The sequence below is a fragment of the Python bivittatus genome, unplaced genomic scaffold (genome assembly GCF_059951505.1).
Source record: "Python bivittatus isolate LINGU-HERP-01145 unplaced genomic scaffold, Pbiv_v1 ctg000820_np1212, whole genome shotgun sequence".
Taxonomy (NCBI): Eukaryota; Metazoa; Chordata; class Lepidosauria; order Squamata; family Pythonidae; genus Python; species Python bivittatus.
Genome location: NW_028277107.1, coordinates 2,242,397 through 2,259,955, shown reverse-complemented (window position 1 = coordinate 2,259,955; position 17,559 = coordinate 2,242,397). Strand labels below are relative to the sequence as shown.

Genomic DNA, 17,559 nt, shown 5'->3' with positions numbered 1-17,559 from the left:
CTCCTGCAGTTGTCTTGTAAGTCACTCTGGGGTGTGCTAGAACCCCAGCAATTCTGCATTTTAGATCTTGCCTTAAGAATGGGACCAGTTGGATTTTATCTTCTAGGACTCAGATGTTATGCTAGCATGAATGTGTGTGAAGTGCAGTTGTTCTTCAGCAAAGGAGGAGCAGATCTCCTCAAAAACTATGCACTGTATCCAGTGTTCCCACACTTTAAAATAGGCTTTCTTGATCTTTCAGGTCTTAAGTTCCAGTCACCCTTCTGGCAATGAATCTGGGTCCCACCAAAACAGAATAAAAGAAGGACATGGATGCATCTGAAGGCATTGCGCTATTACCGGTTAAATGTTCAAATAAATTGTTCAGCTGACAATAATTCAGTTACTGTAAAATAGTCAGTGATGCTAACTGGGAGTGAAGCCGTGTTGGCCAAAGACTTTGTCTAAGCCCAACCCATCCCATCCTACTCAATCCAATATTGAAAGAGAACTAATTAGTATGAAATGTTTTTATTTTATTTTATTTTGGTTCCTGAGCCTAACCTTAGGAATGCTCCAGTGCTGGAAAACACCTGCCGAGATCCTCGATTCCTTTCCTCATTGCAGTTCCCATTTGGTTAGATGTTGGTGGCTGTATGTCCTTCTTTGCTCTCTCTTCTCTTTCTCATGAGCTTTTTCCTGAGTTAAGGAGAGGAGGCCCATTCCACCCAGCCTCCTTCTGAAAATTATCAGTAGTTTAGATATCAGTGGTTAAGAAGCAAAGGTTTGAAAGAAAAACTCTGCTGGGGTGTGGAACCGAGAAAGTGGTGTGTGTGTGTGTGTGTGTGTGTGTGTGTGTAAATGTTACTCTGCTGAGATGGAGTGCTGTCCAATCCTTCTTGAGTTGGCTGAAAACTATCCTGGCATGAGAACTATCCTGCCCCTCTTGCTGATCCTCATCCTGCTTCTGTTGTCTCTGGCAATAATCCTCTGACTTCTCATGAAAGTAATGGGGGGAAACAGCTCACCAGATTTGACACAACCAGGCAGCCAATCTTAGATTATATTGGATTAGGTCAGCCTTGCAAGGCAGCCCAGACAAGCAACCTTTATACAACTGAGGAAGCAGCATGACCTCCAGAATTCTTTTCCAGCACCTTCAGTCAGCTTCTGGAAGCCTCTTTTCATCTTGCAACTCTCTGTTGAGACTATGTCTTTGCCTGGGCTTGAATTAAGGTCATTCAGTCATCTTTATGTTTATTTTTATTTATTTATATATCAAATTTGTCACCATCCATCTCACTAAAAAGCAACTTTTTATCAAAGTTGTTTTCTACAAACCTCCCCCAGATCCATTAACAAGGCGATATATTTCCAGAAAAGGATCCATGATGGCAACATGACTTCCTTATTTCTGAGAGGGAAGCAAAACAGCCCATTTGCTGTCCTTTGCCTGGTCCGACAGACTCATCTACCAACTGTAATGCCTCAAAGAGGCTCCTGAACCTGGACTTTGCATGCACAGCATTATTTAGTCAGCTTCTGGAAGCCTCTTCTCATCTTGCAACTCTCGGTTGAGACTATGAGGTCCTGCCAAATGCGTTATTAAGGAAAACGGTGTTGCCTCTCAGCACGATGGGGAGAATCATATTGCCTTTGTCTCCCTAGAGATAAATCAAAGCCACCTCCCTCAAATCAATTAACAATACGATATATTTGCAGGAAAGGATCCATGATGTATTGGAAACTCCTGTCCTTCCAGATCGCCATCCAAGAGATCAACCAGAGTCCCCTGTCCTTACCCAATATCTCCCTGGGCTACACCATCCATGACAATTATTTTGACCCAAGAATGACTTCAGAGGTTCTGTTGGACCTGCTTTCAGTTGGGGAGGCCAATGTTCCAAATTACAGTTGTGGAGATAAGAAAAACATATTGGTTGTTCTTGAAGGGACCGACTCTGACTACTCAATTCAGATTTCAACCATGCTGGGCATCTACAAAATTCCACAGGTGTGTATCTGTGTAATTATTTGCTGACTGAATTCCGCTCAAAGTTCTTTGCCTAGAAGTTTAAGGGGAGATTTTTTCCTCCTGTAGAAATAACAGGTACCAGGGAGATTATGAGAGGACTGGGAGTCACAGAGGAGTTCACATTAATGCAGTCATCTCATCCCACAACATAGACCCAATCCAGATTGGGGGTTGGCTTTAGGCTGGAGGAAAACCCTTCCCTGATGGACCATTCTGTCAGACCTTCCAGGTAAACCAGACAGGAAGCATGACCAGATGAGCTCATTCTACTTTATTGTAAGGCTACATTAACAGAACCTTCAAAGTCCGAAAATAAAAATCTCCCACCATCACTTTTAACAGCTTGATACATTAGGGTGGATCTTTTTAAATTTCTTTGCCCGTTATGCAGTTGCAGGCTCCTCTCCCTTTTATCTGAATGTTCCCTAGCCAACATCTCTTCCCCTCATCCCTCAAGGTCTTTCCCCATAACATATTCAGAGGAGATGAGCAGAGTCAGCAGCAATCCCGCCATAGGACCTTCCTAGTAATAAGAATCAAAGAGTCACAGAATTGGAGGGTTGGAAAGGTCCTTAAGGATTATCTAGTCCAGTCAGGAACCCACCACTATTCCAACCTCAAATGGTCATCTAGGCTCTCTTGAAACAGCTCCAGCAAAGATGAGTCCATCACCTTTTCAAGAAGCCCATTCCATTGTTGAACAGCTTTTACCATTAGGATTTTTTCCTTATATCCATTGCTTCTTGTTCTTCCTTCTCCATCAAATCCCAACAATTCTGCCCCATCTGTCACATGCAGCCCCTTATACACTTGATGATAGCTATCAGGTCTCCTGGTAGTCTTTTTTCATCCAGGCTAAACATGCCCAACACCTTCAACTGTTCCTCAGGTTTATTCTTCCCAGCCTCTTCTCTTCTTGATTTGCTCTCCTCTAGGCGCACACAAGTTTGTCAATGTTCTTCAAAAACTTTAGTGCTGAGAATTGGATGCAACATTGTGGGGCAGTCTGAACCAATGCAGAGGAAAGGGGAACATCCTTCCTCTTGATCTTGGCACTAATCTTCTGTTGATGCAGTTGAGGACTGCATTTTTTTTTTTTTTTTTTTGCAGTGGAGGCACTCTTGATTGATGTTCACATTGTGATCCACTAAGACACTCAGATCCTTTTCATAAATATTATCACCCAGTAGCACTGGGCAGGTCCTACCCTGACGCCTTTGATTTTTGTCTATCCAAATGTAGAACATCCTTCCACCAGTAGAAGCCATACCGTAATACTTGAGTGGCAAATACTTGGGTAATGGATTCACACAAAACAAAGCTTCCTTTTTTTCAGATCAGCTATGCATTTGCTTCATCATCTCTGAGCGACAGGACCAAATTCCCTTTTTTCTACCAGACAGTCCCTAAAGAAGGGGTCCAATACCTGGGAATTATCAAATTGCTGCAGCATTTCAAGTGGACATTGATTGGTCTTATTGTTGCTGACACTGACAACGGAGAGCAGTTCATCAGAACTTTTAAGCCAGTGCTCATCCAGAATAATATTTGTGTTGTTTTCTCCCAAACCATCTCACTAGATATTGAAAATCTGGAGCTTGATGCCGTAAGTTTCCTTCAGTGGAGCCAAGTCAATGTATACCTTTATTATGCTGAAGCTCTTTCCTTCATTGAGGGAATATTCATTATACAATATATCCTTGCATCCTTGACAAAGCCCATTGTAGGAAAAATCTGGATCACAACTGCTTTGTGGGACCTCATTTTTGAGATCAAATCTTTTCATCTAACTTTCCAATACACCCATAGCATTTTTTCCTTTCTTATCCAATCTGAGAAAAGAACAAAGTATGATGATTTCCAACATTTTTATACTTTAATCAAGAGATTTGCAGATGACGCTTTTCTATGTTCATACGCAAAGCATCCCTTGGCTGTGAAAGGCTGGACCAGATGCCGAGAGAAGGAGAAAGTGGAAATCCTGCCCCAAGGAGTGGTTGAAAGGATCTTGGCTGTGGACACTTACAACATCTACAGTGCTGTGTGGGATGTTGTGACCTCCATAAATGCTGCATATTCATCCAGATCCAAGAGAATGGTCATGAAGCACAAGAAGAGGTTAGAAGGTGAAAAGCTGCAGCCATGGCAGGTATTTCTTTTTCCCAAACACAGACAACTCTGCCTCTTTTCTCCCACTTAACACTGCTACTCAGAGAGTTGCACAGGTTACTGTAGGCTTTGGGATGCAATTCAAAGGTGCTGGTTGTCATTTTTAAAGCCCTTCATGGCTCCAGAAGTCTTTGAGACTACCTGTTTCCAATAATTTCTGCCTGTCCAGTTAGGTGCTCCAGATCTCTCTCTTCAAGTAACTCATCTGCTTCTCAGAGGTGATGCCTCTCAGCCACAGCCCCCTCTTTGGAACAGCATCTCACCAGAGGTTGATCCTGCCCTTATATTACCAGGATGTAGGAAAGCAACCAAAACTCAGTTATTTCTGCAGACCTTTGAGGAGGAGATGCATTGAGAGAGGTTCTTCCTGGGAATGAGTTGATTTAAGTTTCATGGTTCCTCAACATGGTACCATTTTACTAGTATTGTACTGAATTTGTGGATGTAAATATCTGCTTTATTTCTGTTTATGCAGGATATGATTGTAAGATGCTTGGAGTTGGTCAGCGATTGAAGCGGCTTTTAAGTCTAGTGAAATAAATTAACAAATAAACAATAAAATTCCAGCAACGGAATGATTTGGTAGACCCCAAGGATGAGCATGAGGGCTGAGACTTCTTTGTCTTCTTCCTCACTGCCTTTCTGTGAACCAGGGTAGAGGTGGATCTCTTCACTTCTAACCCAGAAGCTTGCGGTGGCTTCTTTCTGCAATTGTCTCCTGCATCTTCATCAGTCTGAGAATGAACCATGACATTCCCTGTCAGAATAACTCTCCTTTTTTCTCTGTTTTCTTTCACATTCAAGCTTCACCCTTTCCTCCAAACTACCCAGTTTCACAACACTTCCACAAAGAGAGTATATTTGGATGAGTACGGAGAACTGGTGGCTGATTTTGACATTATTGCCTGGGTGAAGTTTCCCAATCGTACTATCATCAGGATAAAATATGGAAGTTTCACAAGACGGGAGTCTCTGAAACCTAAACTCTGCATCAGCCAGGATGCCGTTATGTGGCCCAAATGGCTCAACCAGGTGGAGCAGATCACTGACAGTATTTCTTCATCTCCTAACCTCTATCTTAATTCTACATTCTATATCCCTCTGTCATGAGCCATAGTCCTGAGCCACCGTGTGTGCTCTTGGCTTCTTTTTTGATCACTTTCCATTATTTCCAAAGTTCAAAGCCCACTCCAATGACTCTTTCCTTCAAGATACGTGTTCAAAATATTTGAGCTTTAGCTTCACAGTTAGTCTTTCTCTGAGACTTCTTGTTTTACTCCAGCTCTATTGAATTATTTCTTCTCCTGAACTCCCAGCAGTTCTTAACCTTCTTCTCCAGCAGCACAATTCAAAGGTATCCATTTTTATGTTCAGCTGGCACTGAGATTATTTTAGGATGATTTTCACCTTCATTCACATATCATAAGACACGGTGCTGGCTGCCAGCTTGGCTGGCTTCAAAAAGGGGTTGGATCAATTCCTGAAAGTCACGGGGATCAAGGCTATTAGCTATTAGCCTTTATGGCAGTCTGACTGCCTCTGAAGGCTGCCTGCTGGGAAACTAGTGGGCTTCCTCGTGCAGTTGGTTCCCCACTGTGAGAACAGACTGCTGGACTAGGTGGGCCAAGGGCCCAATCCAGCAGGGCACTGCTTACATTCCTATACAAATGTTCCTTAAGTCTGCCTTGTTTCTAACTGGCATCAATGGCAGATGGGAGTTTGTTGAAGTTTCTCCTGGTCATTTTAATTCTAGCTTACATTTCTTCTCGTCCAGCATTTCTTCAGCTATTGTTTTAAATATGTCATTATGAGTGTGCATGGCACTTTGAAGAGTAGAAAAATAAAAGTTCCTACGCCCAGAGAGTTTATCTTCTAATCCTTGAGAGAAGGAAATGGTAGAGAAGAGAAACGAAAGGTATCTCTGCATTTTGATTTCTAGCAGTTGTGGTGCTGATTTTTTATGATTATTAAGACAAACTGCCCATCCAAAAAAGCATTTAAATATGTATAGGCATCTCTGTTTCATTGTCAGTAAAAATAAATAAATAAATGTTCTTCTCTCATGTCCTTTAAATCTTTCTAGAAGTAGCAAAAGAAGTGGAATTATGGTACATTCTTTTATAGTAGAATATAGGGTATTTAATGCCCTTTGATTATAAGCAGCTAGTTTTCTCTTTAGGAACAAACTTTGATCATGAGGGACATTTTTTAAAAAAAAAAAAAATTTATACGCTATGTAGGGATTATTTGATAATTGATCCATCTGATTACTGGAGGACTCTGTTGATGTTCCATATTTGATTTAGGAATAATCAGAAGCTAAGAGCAGTTAAAATGTTTGTGGTTAAGAATATATTCTATCCATATCTGAGATGTGATTAAGTTTTTAATTTAAAAATGCTTATGATAATATGCATTTCATTCCTATGTTCATTAATTTGGGGGATTGTGGAATTTGCTAAATATGGAGTGAACTGGGTGTCGTCTGAATCGTTGGATATATAAATGAAAGGATAGTTATCTGTAAATGCCTTCTATCCATCCTTCTGCCTGGTCACCCCTGGCTTGGAATTAAGTCTAGAGAAGGTTTTATTCTGTCTTTCATTTCCTTTGCCTTCATGTTCTTTCTTCTGCTCAGCCCCTGCCTCCCTCCAGGTGTGTGGAAAGTTGTCAGTCCGGATTCATGAAGGTGGCTCAGGAAGGGAAACCCACCTGCTGCTACGACTGCATTCCTTGTGCAGAAGGGACCGTCTCCACCTTGGAAGGTAGGTGGCTTCAGGAAGGGCATTAAAATGTGCTTCTAAAGTTGGGTCTTTCTTCAAGATTCTTTGCTGAATATCCTCTGAAATTCACAATGTGATCCAAGCTAATCTGTACTCGTTGGGAATAATGTAGAATCAAGAACTTCATGGTGGATAGTGTTGAGTCAATCACACTCTGTCCCTCTCATCAAGTGCACAGGGTTTTTGAGAGGATAAAATGGGACTGATTACAAAAGGAAGCATCAGGGTCAAATTATGACACAATTGTTATTCTTCTCCATCTCGGATTCAACTTACCTGACATCCTTATTATATTGGAACTTTAAATAAAAGCTCCTTCAGAGTCACCACAATCTGCTTTATTCTTTATTCTTTACACAGTGGGTAGTATATTCTACTTTTAAATTAGATGGATCAACAAAAAATTATTTTGTGAAGTGCAAAGCCCTGGGAAGAGATGGCTTGGAGGTTCACTTGCAAGGTCAATGTGAGGAATTCACTAGACATCTGTTGGATAAAGTCACTTGGATTTGCTCCAAATTGGATTCTAGTTTTGAAGCAGGTTCCATGGAAGTGACTGAGGCTCAGTCTGGCTTGGTTATCTGGGAGGAATTTGAACCTATTTGTCCTGATGACTATTTGGGACTATTAACTGGGCCACCTTCATCTTAGGTCCATGTCCCTCCTGTTTGGCTAAGGCTTCCTGGGGAGAGACATCTGTTTGGGTTCTGGAGATGGTGAATTCTTCCTTAAGAAAGGGGGTGGTTCTGCCATCCCTTCAGGAGGCAGTTGTTTGCCCTGTCCTCAGGAAGCTATTGCTAGACCCAACTGTGCTAGACTTTGCTCAAGCTTCTGTCAAATCTCCAACTTTTCTCTTATAAGAAAGATTGTGGAGAAGGTAGTCACATGGCAATTCCAGAGAACTCTGGAGGAAGCAGATTATCTGGACTCTTCCAGCTGAGTTTCAGACCTGGGGCACAGAACTAAAATGGCACTGATTTCACTTCTAGATGAGCTCTGGTGACAGTTCAATGGGGCTGGTGTGTCCATCCTTGTTCTTCTTGACATCTCACTGGCACAAAAGAGGCCGACTAAAGTTCACCACAGATTATAGGGGTTGGGAGTGGGCTGCCCTATGTTGCACTGGTTCTCTTCCTTCATCTGGGGCTGGTTTTCGTTGGTGTTCATGGGGGAAAGAAGTCTAGGGCATAGCTCCTGATTTGCTCCCCACTCCTTTGGTTTGGACTGGTTGAGGTCATCCAACAGCATGGAGTGCAGCATCATCAATATGCCTTACCTAGGTTTATATCTCCACTCTTAGCCCACCAAGTAATGCTATGGGGATTCTGTCTACGTATCTGGAGGCTATGGATGTTTGAATGGGGAAGAACATAGTGGCTTTGAGTTTATGGCCTCCCATTTCAAGGCCATACCAATTGAAATGAATAAATATGTAGAAAAGCAGTGGATTAAAAAAACCCTCAAAAATGTTAATTGTATTGCATCATCAAACTATTTGCTAAGGGTTCTTTTTTGTTGTTTATTGTTTTATCACTTGTATGACTTTTTTCCTTCTTCATTTTTCTCCTCTGTTTTTTGGTTGTTTTTCCTTCTATTTTAGTGTGCATTGTTTAGTTTAAATATTTTTGGTCGTTACTTTTTAATAATAGTATAAATGAAACCAAATCTCTTAGCATTGCTCTTATTCACTATTACCTGCAGTACTTGGATTATTGCTTGTCTTGGTTCAAAACTTGAGTAAATATATGTATATATGTAGGTCTGTATGTATATAAAATAGTGTGTGTGTGAGAGAGAGAGAGAGACAGAGATAAATAGAGAGGGGATGAAATTGTGATTTTCTCCAGCCACAGCTAGAGCAGACATTCTCCACTGTCCAAGTTCCACACTTTTCTGATGATACAGAAATTAAAAGTCTCCACCCCCACCCCAAATGGCATGTCAGAGCACAGTTGACACAAAAATGTCAATATTGCTGAAATACCTATATCTATATCTATTTGGGAAAATTAACTTACTAGCAAAAACAAATATTAAAAAGGTAGAATGAGGGAAAAAATCAACAAAAAGATTAAAATGGAGGGAATTTCTCCCCAGCCCATCAAAAAAAGAAAGAAAGAAAGAACAAAGAAAAAGAAAAAGAGAAAGAGAAAAAAAGAAAACCCCAAAACCCTCTACCGCTCTAGGTAGCAACTAATATTACATGTCTTCTTCCAATGAATTTCATCAGTCCTAACCCTGTTTGTTATCTCTAGAAATTTCCCCACTCATCAGCATGCATGCATGTACAAACTAGCCTTTTCAGAGTTTGCTGTCTTGTTTTGGGGTATCAGTATATTTTCACACACTCACAAAATACAATGGGTTGTTCAAAAACAAGCAGTATAGTCAATAAATTATTTTATTTCTATCATGTTTTTATTGCTTGTTGTATACCACTTAGAATCACTGTATGAGATGGACAGCCATGAAAGTTTTATAAATTAAATCAATCAATCAATAAATCAGGCCCGTGTTCTTCTCTTACTCTTGTTCTTTACAGATGCAGAACAATGCACCCAATGTTCCAAAGATCAACATACAAACAAATATCGAAATCAGTGTATCCCTAAAAAAGTGAATTTCCTCTCCTACAAAGACTATGTGGGGATTATCCTGGCTTCCATTGCCATGTTTTTGGCCTTAACCACAGGCTTTGTTTTAGGAATCTTCATTAAATTCCTAGAAACTCCCATAGTCAAAGCCAACAACCGGGACCTCTCCTATATCCTCCTTGTATCCATCCTGCTTTCCTTCTTGACCACCTTCCTCTTCATTGGCCAGCCAAGGAAAGCCACCTGCCTTCTCCAACAAACAGCCTTCAGCATCATCTTCTCAGTTGCCGTCTCTTCTGTCTTGGCCAAAACAATCATGGTGGTGTTGGCTTTCTTGGCCACAAAGCCAGGGAACAGAGTGAGGAGATGGCTGGGGAGGAGCTTGGCCAATTCCATCATCCTTTGTTGTTCCAGTATCCAGGTTATCATTTGCTCTATCTGGTTGGGAGTCTCTGCCCCATTTCCTGCTTCTGACATGCAATCTCATCTGGGAGAAATTGTTCTGAAATGCAATGAAGGCTCTATTGCCATGTTTTATACTGCTCTTGGCTACATGGGCTTCCTGGCTGCCATCTGCTTCACGGTGGCTTTCCTGGCCAAGAACCTGCCTGGGGCCTTCAATGAAGCCAAGCTGATCACCTTTAGTATGCTGGTCTTCTGCAGTGTCTGGGTGTCCTTTGTCCCCACCTACCTGAGCACCAAGGGGAAGTATATGGTGACCGTGCAGATCTTCTCCATCCTGGCCTCCAGTGCTGGCTTGCTGGGATGCATCTTTTTCCCCAAATGCTACATTATTATCCTAAGGCCTGATCTGAATACAAAGGAGCTTCTAACAACAGCAAGAAAAGTAAAAATCTAAACTATATACAAAATGTTGTTTTCACTATTATAGTCCATCTTTTTGATTGAATGTGAACATTCCTGATGGGAGAAAAATTTCATTCTTTTTCAGGGAAAGTAAGGAGAGAATAGATGAATAATTGGATATATAAGCAGATAAAACATACAGATAAAATAAATCTGTAATAAGAATGATTAATAATATGAACATAAATGGGGGTCACTGGCTTTAGGGTCAGAGGTTTAGTTACTCATTCATTTATTTTGCTCAATTTGATGCTGCACAATCCCAAATGGCGGGCAGCTTACAATACATCAAAACAATATAAAATCAACACCAACACCAGACTAAGGAAAAACAATGCAACAACCCATCAACAAGTGACGACTTACAAGGGGGGCATGTTCTCTGGCTCTTTGAAACACCATCAGGGTGGGAGCCATCCAGATCCCAGAGGGAACCTCATTCTGGAGTGCAGGCATTGTGACAGAGAAGGTGCACATTCTGGGTCCTGAGAGATGGCCTCGTTTAATCCAAGGAACCCAACCCTGAAGCAGCCAGGCAGATACTAGAAGAGATAGGAATATCCTGGAGGAGGCAACGGTTCATTGGTTACCAGTGGATGTCCAGGCAGAACTGTGTTGGACCTATTACAGCTGACAGTGTTAGAGCAGTTCACACAGATCCTACTTAGAACTCTTAGTTTCTGGGCACAGGAGCGCCAGCCAGAAACTGGGGTGGAGGCAATAAGACTCTCTGAGGCAGCAGCCAAAAAAGCTGAGAAAGCTGCCAGAAGAGGGGAAACTGAGGATCAGAAGAAAGAAATGTTGGGGAAAAGCAATCCCTCTCCTCCCCAAAAAGGAGCCAGTGTTTCCTTCTTAAAAAGGGGAAGTATGAAGAGAGGCCCCTCAGGAAGACAAACGAAGCTTAAACAAGGCAGGTCCCATGAAATGTTTCAAACGTCGGAAGTCTGGTCATGGAAGCAAGACGTGCCCTAAGAAAGAGGTGCAAACAGCTAGCTATGTGAGGCTTCAGAGAACTGCACAATCCCTGGCCCTGGTCCCAGTCAGGAGCAAGAACACCACTCAGCAGGTTCCAGTTGACACAGGAAGTCACAAATCCCTAATCAGAGAGTCTTGGTTGGGAAGGTTGTCCCCAAAAGGAAGCAAACAGTCCAAAGCATCTTTGGGGAGTTCAATGTATTGTCGAAGGCTTTCACGGCCGGCATACGATGGCTGGTGTGGGTCTTCCGGGCTGTGTGGCCGTGTTCTGGAAGTTTTGTTTCCTAACGTTTCGCCAGCACCTGTGACTGGCATCTTCAGAGTGCAGGAGCACAGGCAGGCGCAGTTCTCTCTGTGCCCAGGGTGATGTGGCCCTTTTGTGGGTATTTATAGAGATCTGAAGGGGGGGAAAGGGGGGATTGGGGGTGTGTGGGGGGGTTGGGTTACTGAGTGACTGCTTGTTTTGGTGTCAGAATCTGTGTGTATCTTCCTGGGGATTAGGCAGGGTTTTTTCTTCTATTGAATTGTTAACGAGGGGCTGCTGGGGGTGATTAGCAAGTTCATTGTGTGAACTGTTCACATGTTCTGGTGGTTGAGCTGAGTTTGATGACGTTTTGCAGGCTGTATTTTTCAGGATTGGTAGCCAGGTTTTGTTGATTTTTAGACTCTCCTCTTTTTTATTGAAACCGTGCTGGTGTTTGTGAATCTCAATGGCTTCCCGGTATAGCCTGGTATAGTGGCTGTTGGTGTTGTCCAGTATTAACCACCTTAATTGGGTCCTACAAGCAAATGGCTACTCCAAGAATGAAATAAAAAGAGCCATCAAACCAAGAACACAACATGCGACTGAAGAAGAAAAACAGCCACCCACCAACAAAGTATTTCTGCCCTATATCAAAGGGGTCACAGACCGCATGGGAAAACTGATGGAAAAACACAATTTCCAAACAATCTTCAGACCCACCAGAAAAGTACAAGAAGTGCTAAAATCAGCAAAAGACAAAAGGGATCCCCTCACCGCCTCAGGAGTATACCGCATACCATGCAGTTGCGGGCAAGTATACATCGGGACCACAAAACGCAGCATCCATACCAGGATAAAAGAACACAAAAGGCACTGCAGACTACAGCAACCAGAAAAATCTGCAGTAGCTGAACATGCTCTCAAGCACACTGGACACAAAATCCTATTTGAAAACACAGAGATACTGGACAACACCAACAGCCACTATACCAGGCTATACCAGGAAGCCATTGAGATTCACAAACACCAGCACAGTTTCAATAAAAAAGAGGAGAGTCTAAAAATCAACAAAACCTGGCTACCAATCCTGAAAAATACAGCCTGCAAAAGGTCAACGAACTCAGCTCAACCACCAGGACATGTGAACAGTTCACACAATGAACTTGCTAATCACCCCAGCAGCCCCTCGTTAACAATTCAATAGAAGAAAAAACCCTGCCTAATCCCTAGGAAGATACACACAGATGCTGACACCAAAACAAGCAGCCACTCAGTAACCCAACCCCCCCCCACACACACAATCCCCCCTTCCCCCCCCAAATCTCTATAAATACCCACAAAAGGGCCACATCACCCTGGGCACAGGGAGAACTGCTCCTGTCTGTGTCCTGCACTCTGAAGATGCCAGTCACAGGTGCTGGCGAAACGTTAGGAAACAAAACTTCCAGAACACGGCCACACAGCCCGGAAGACCCACACCAGCCATCTTTGGGGACATGCGGAAAATCCCCATTATAGAGCAAGAGAAGTGGGTAGAAGGTTTGAAGATCGCTGCTATCCTGGGGGTGATCAAGGGTCTTCCACATGATATAGTGTTGGGAATGGGCATGTCCGTCACCAGGAGACTGTTGTCTGGCAGGCTAGCAGCCTCTCCAAGCAACTCAGCTGAGCCCCCTTCCCCCATATCAGGCACAACTAGGCAGGAAAAGAAAAGTGCTGAGAAACTGCCAGAAGCTTCACAGTCAGAGGGAGATGAAATTCCCTGTGATGAGAATGGCAGGCAGTCATAGGTCCTCTGCCGAGAGCAGATCAGCCTTCCTGCTGGAAGGAGGTCATGCCTAGTGGTATAGTCTGCAAAAATAAACCAATCTTTGTGGGAAAAGGAGAGGTGGCAGTGAGGCTCAGAAGGACCCCAAACACACAGGAAATGAGGGAGCAAGTAACTGGGCCAGAGAGTTTAGGGCTAAGCTACAGAACGTGGCACATGAAAGCCCATTGGCCGGCCATCTGGTATCAGAGAAGACCTTGGCATGTATAAAGGCAAGGTTCTTTTGGCCGATGTTGACCCAGGATGTGGTCAGGCACTGCCAGTCCTGTCCTGTCCTGAGTGTCAGAAGGTCAGACCTAGCTCAAAGCAGAATAAAGCCCCTATGCTACCCTTCCAATAGTGCCAGTCCCCTTTTCCAGGTATGGGATGGACATCTTGGGCCCATTAACTAAGACCAGTAAAGTGAGGAGAAAAATGTTTTCTGTCCAGATCATGTCTATCTGACTCCCTCAAATAGTCAGTACTCTGGACCAGTAGATTATCTGGATCCTTTTCAGCCTTGGTTCCGATCTGGCTTTGGTCTGAGATAGCTTTGGTCACTCTCACTGTCCTCTTAGACCTCCCAGCAGCTTTTTGAGACCATGGACCCTGGGATCTCACTGGACTGCCTACATGGGTTGGGGGACAGTAGGCAGTGCCTTAGGGTGGTTCTTCTTCCTCACTAGAGAGTTCTAGTCTGTTGTGAGGGGGATAAGAGGCCAGCCTGGTGGGTGCTGATTATAGTACCCAATGCTTTTTAGCATCTACATGAAACCATGAGGAAAGTCATCTGAGAGTTTGGGGCGTGGTCTCATTGGGATGCTGGTGATAAATCGTACGTGGCCACTGTGGATGGATGCTGGCATAATCAACACAACAAAGATGGCATATGGCTAATATATTCACATACACCATTTACCACTTAGACTCTATAAGACATTTCGTACCCAGTTTCTATAAGACATCTTTCATTGAAGTGTAAAAATATTTGGTTGCACAGTTGAAATCAAAAGAGGAAAAGGAAAGCTACAAATAACAAGCAATACATTGAAACCGTACTTTAAATAATGTATAGACTTCATGTCAGATTAAAATGTTTACTCTGGAATTTAAATTTGAGATGCGGCAGGCCAAAGGAGAAGGGGACAGCAGAGGATGAGATGGTTAGATAGCATCACTGAAGCAGTGAGCATGAAACTGAGCAAACTTCGGGAGGCAGTGAAAGACAGGAAGGCCTGGCACAACGTGGTACATGGGCTCACGAAGAGTCGGACATGGCTTAATGACTGAACAACAGTTCCATGTATAGAATTGTAATCCTGAAATGATTTCCAAATAAGATTGGATTTACATTTTACATAGGAAGATATACAAGAGTTCAAAGCAGATGCCTACAGTTAATGAACCAGGGTTGCAGAGAGGGAATCTGAGATCTTTTCCCATTCCAAGGCCTATAAAATCCTTGCAGCTGTTATCATAAGCTAGGCCAGTTCAGTGCATTTTGGAGTAATGTGTGGTTTGATGAAGTTTAATAAAAATGTCCCAACCTGACATGGAACTACAACTATCAGAATTGGTTTTATTCTACAACAAATTATTTTCCAACACTGTTGAGCTTGGCAACATGGCCACCACATATGGAAGGAAGATCCAATCTGCTCATTTCATTTCTACCATTTGGGGGAAAGGAGCTACTCATTTTAGCAATAATGACTGAATAAAGTGCCAGTGATAAAACAGCTTACACCAGTTCTCTCTAAGTATAATTTTCAAAGTGAACCTCTTTTTTTAAAGGAATATTAAAGGATCAAAGGGTGATATTATTAACTGACAATTTGGGGAAACACCTACCCCAAAAAGTCATGGTTTATATTTTATTTCAGGATCAAATGTCCTTTTACATTCAGATCTGGCCTTAGTAGAATGATGTAGTACTTGGGGATGAAGATGCAGCCCAGCAGGCCAGCACTGGAGGCCAAGATGGAGAAGACTTGCACGGCCACCATGTACTTCCCCTTAGCACTCAGGTACGTTGGCACAAAGGAGACCCAGATGCTGCAGAAGACCAACATGCTAAAGGTGATCAGCTTGGCTTCATTAAAGGCCCCAGGGAGGTTCCTGGCCAGGAAAGCCACCAGGAAGCAGATGGCAGCCAGGAAGCCCATGTAGCCAAGTGCAATGTAGAACATGCAACAGACCCTTGATTGCATTGCAGGATTATCTCTCCAGACAGTGAGTGCAGGTCAGAATCAGGGAATGGGGGAGAAGTGCCCAACCAGATGCTACAAAGGACAACTTGGAGACCAGAGCAAGAAAGGATGATGGAGTTGGCCAGGCTCTTCCCCAGCCATCGCTGTACTTTATTCCCTGGTTTTGTGGCCTAGAACACTAACACCACTGTGATTGTTTTGGCCAAGACCGAAGAGATAGCTAGTGAAAAAACAATGCTGAAAGTCATTTGACGGAGAAGGCAGGTGGCTCTCCTTGGCTGGCCAATGAAAAGGAAGGAGGTCAAGAAAGAAAACAGGAGGGAGATGAGGATGATGTAAGAGAGATCCCAATTATTGGCTTTGACAATTGGAGTTTCCTGGAATTTAATGAAGATTCTCAAGACAAAGCCTGTGATTAAAGAGAGGAACAAGGCAACAGAAGCCAGGGTGATCCCCAGATTTTCTTGATAGGATAAGAAGGTTTTTATCTTTGGGATACAGTGAACTTGATGCTGAACTTCTGGACATTTGGTGCATTTTTCTGCATCTGAAAAAGAGGAAAAGTAGGATCTCCCATAAATGACGGACTTCAATCAAATGCATAGTTTGGGTGAAATTGGAGATGTGTCCACAATTGTCTTTGAAGGAAGTCAGGAGACAGTAAGAATGAGGACCCCAAGAGATGGGGGCTCCCCTCCATGGTTCAAGTGGGAACAGCAGTGCCATCTCTTAAGGATGCTTTAATCTGGTTCCTGAAATGAGGAGGTAATTAAAGCTTTCATTCTCCTAGAATGATATTTATTTGCCAAGGAACTCAGCTGTGTGTCTCCCGCATATAAAGAGGGTGTTGTTTAAACGATTTTAAAAAAGGCATTTCCAGATATGGGCTTAGAGATGGTCAGCTTTTCTCTCTGGTCAGTCTGATAGGTGGATTCCTAGGCTTCTTTGCCCCTCCCAGCCACAGCTGAAGAGCAAGAACCAATCACTTCCTTTTCCTTGAGGATATATTTAGGGGGCTGATGAGAAAAACCACTAGCATTTCATGCTTCTTCCTTTCATTTTACCTAAAAGGGGAAGAAACTGCCAGGACTGTGTTGGAAGGAAGGAAGGAAGGAAGGAAGGAAGGAAGGAAGGAAGGAAGGAAGGAAGGAAGGAAGGAAGGAAGGAAGGAAGGAAGGAAGGAAGGAACACACACAGTTTAAGCATTATTCTTGTCACTTGAGCCATAAGGGAAAATAGCTGCACTTTGTCCATTTTCACTCAGAAAGAAAAGTTTCATTGTTTCATTGCTGAATCTGTTAAAAAAAACAAAAACAAAACCCTCCAACCCTGGATGTCAGGTGACCAAAGACAAAAAGAAGTCCCGGTGAAGGAGTACTGAGCACAGCTTGTGCCAGCAGAAGCCAGAAATCACTACTTTTGACACAGAGTAAGAAAAGTTAGGTGTGGGTGACCTTCTGGGAGGGCTGCAGGAGGTGGGATGATGGCCCACCCATTATTGGTTTCGAATTCCTGTTTGTGGGGCCATCTTCCCACCAAGCCAAATAGGAAGCATGGACCAGCCCTGACTAAGACTCCTCTTTTCTCATCCCGGCTATAGAGAGAGAATCCAGGAGCTGGACAGGGTCTATCATACCTGCTCAGTGTAGAGGACCCATGTTAGGAGTGGCATGAAGTGGATTTGTGCACATTGCAAGGGAAAGTTCCCTGTCTCTTGGCTTCTCTGGGAATCTGAGGCTGTGAACTTTGCTGGCCTACAGAAACAGTTCCATCTAGACATGGACAAGTACAGGTCAGTTCAATCCTTTCCAAAGACCCAGCCAATGACCTTATGCTCAGGAACCCTGGAAATTTCTCCTACTCAGAAAATGGAGGTGAATAACAAACTTGAGACAT

The 17,559-nt window shown here is 43.0% G+C and overlaps 1 protein-coding gene across 1 annotated transcript; it reads left to right on the top strand.

Annotated features, from left to right (window-relative positions):
* The first annotated feature begins 1,714 nt into the window (after window positions 1–1,714).
* LOC112542679 (vomeronasal type-2 receptor 26-like) lies at window positions 1,715–10,419 on the top strand. Its single transcript, XM_088128887.1, has 6 exons — window positions 1,715–1,993; window positions 3,351–3,620; window positions 3,939–4,163; window positions 4,988–5,215; window positions 6,828–6,948; window positions 9,509–10,419. Exons 1-6 carry the CDS (start codon window positions 1,715–1,717, stop codon window positions 10,417–10,419), a joined length of 2,034 nt encoding a protein of 677 aa, XP_087985013.1.
* The last annotated feature ends 7,140 nt before the right edge of the window (window positions 10,420–17,559 follow it).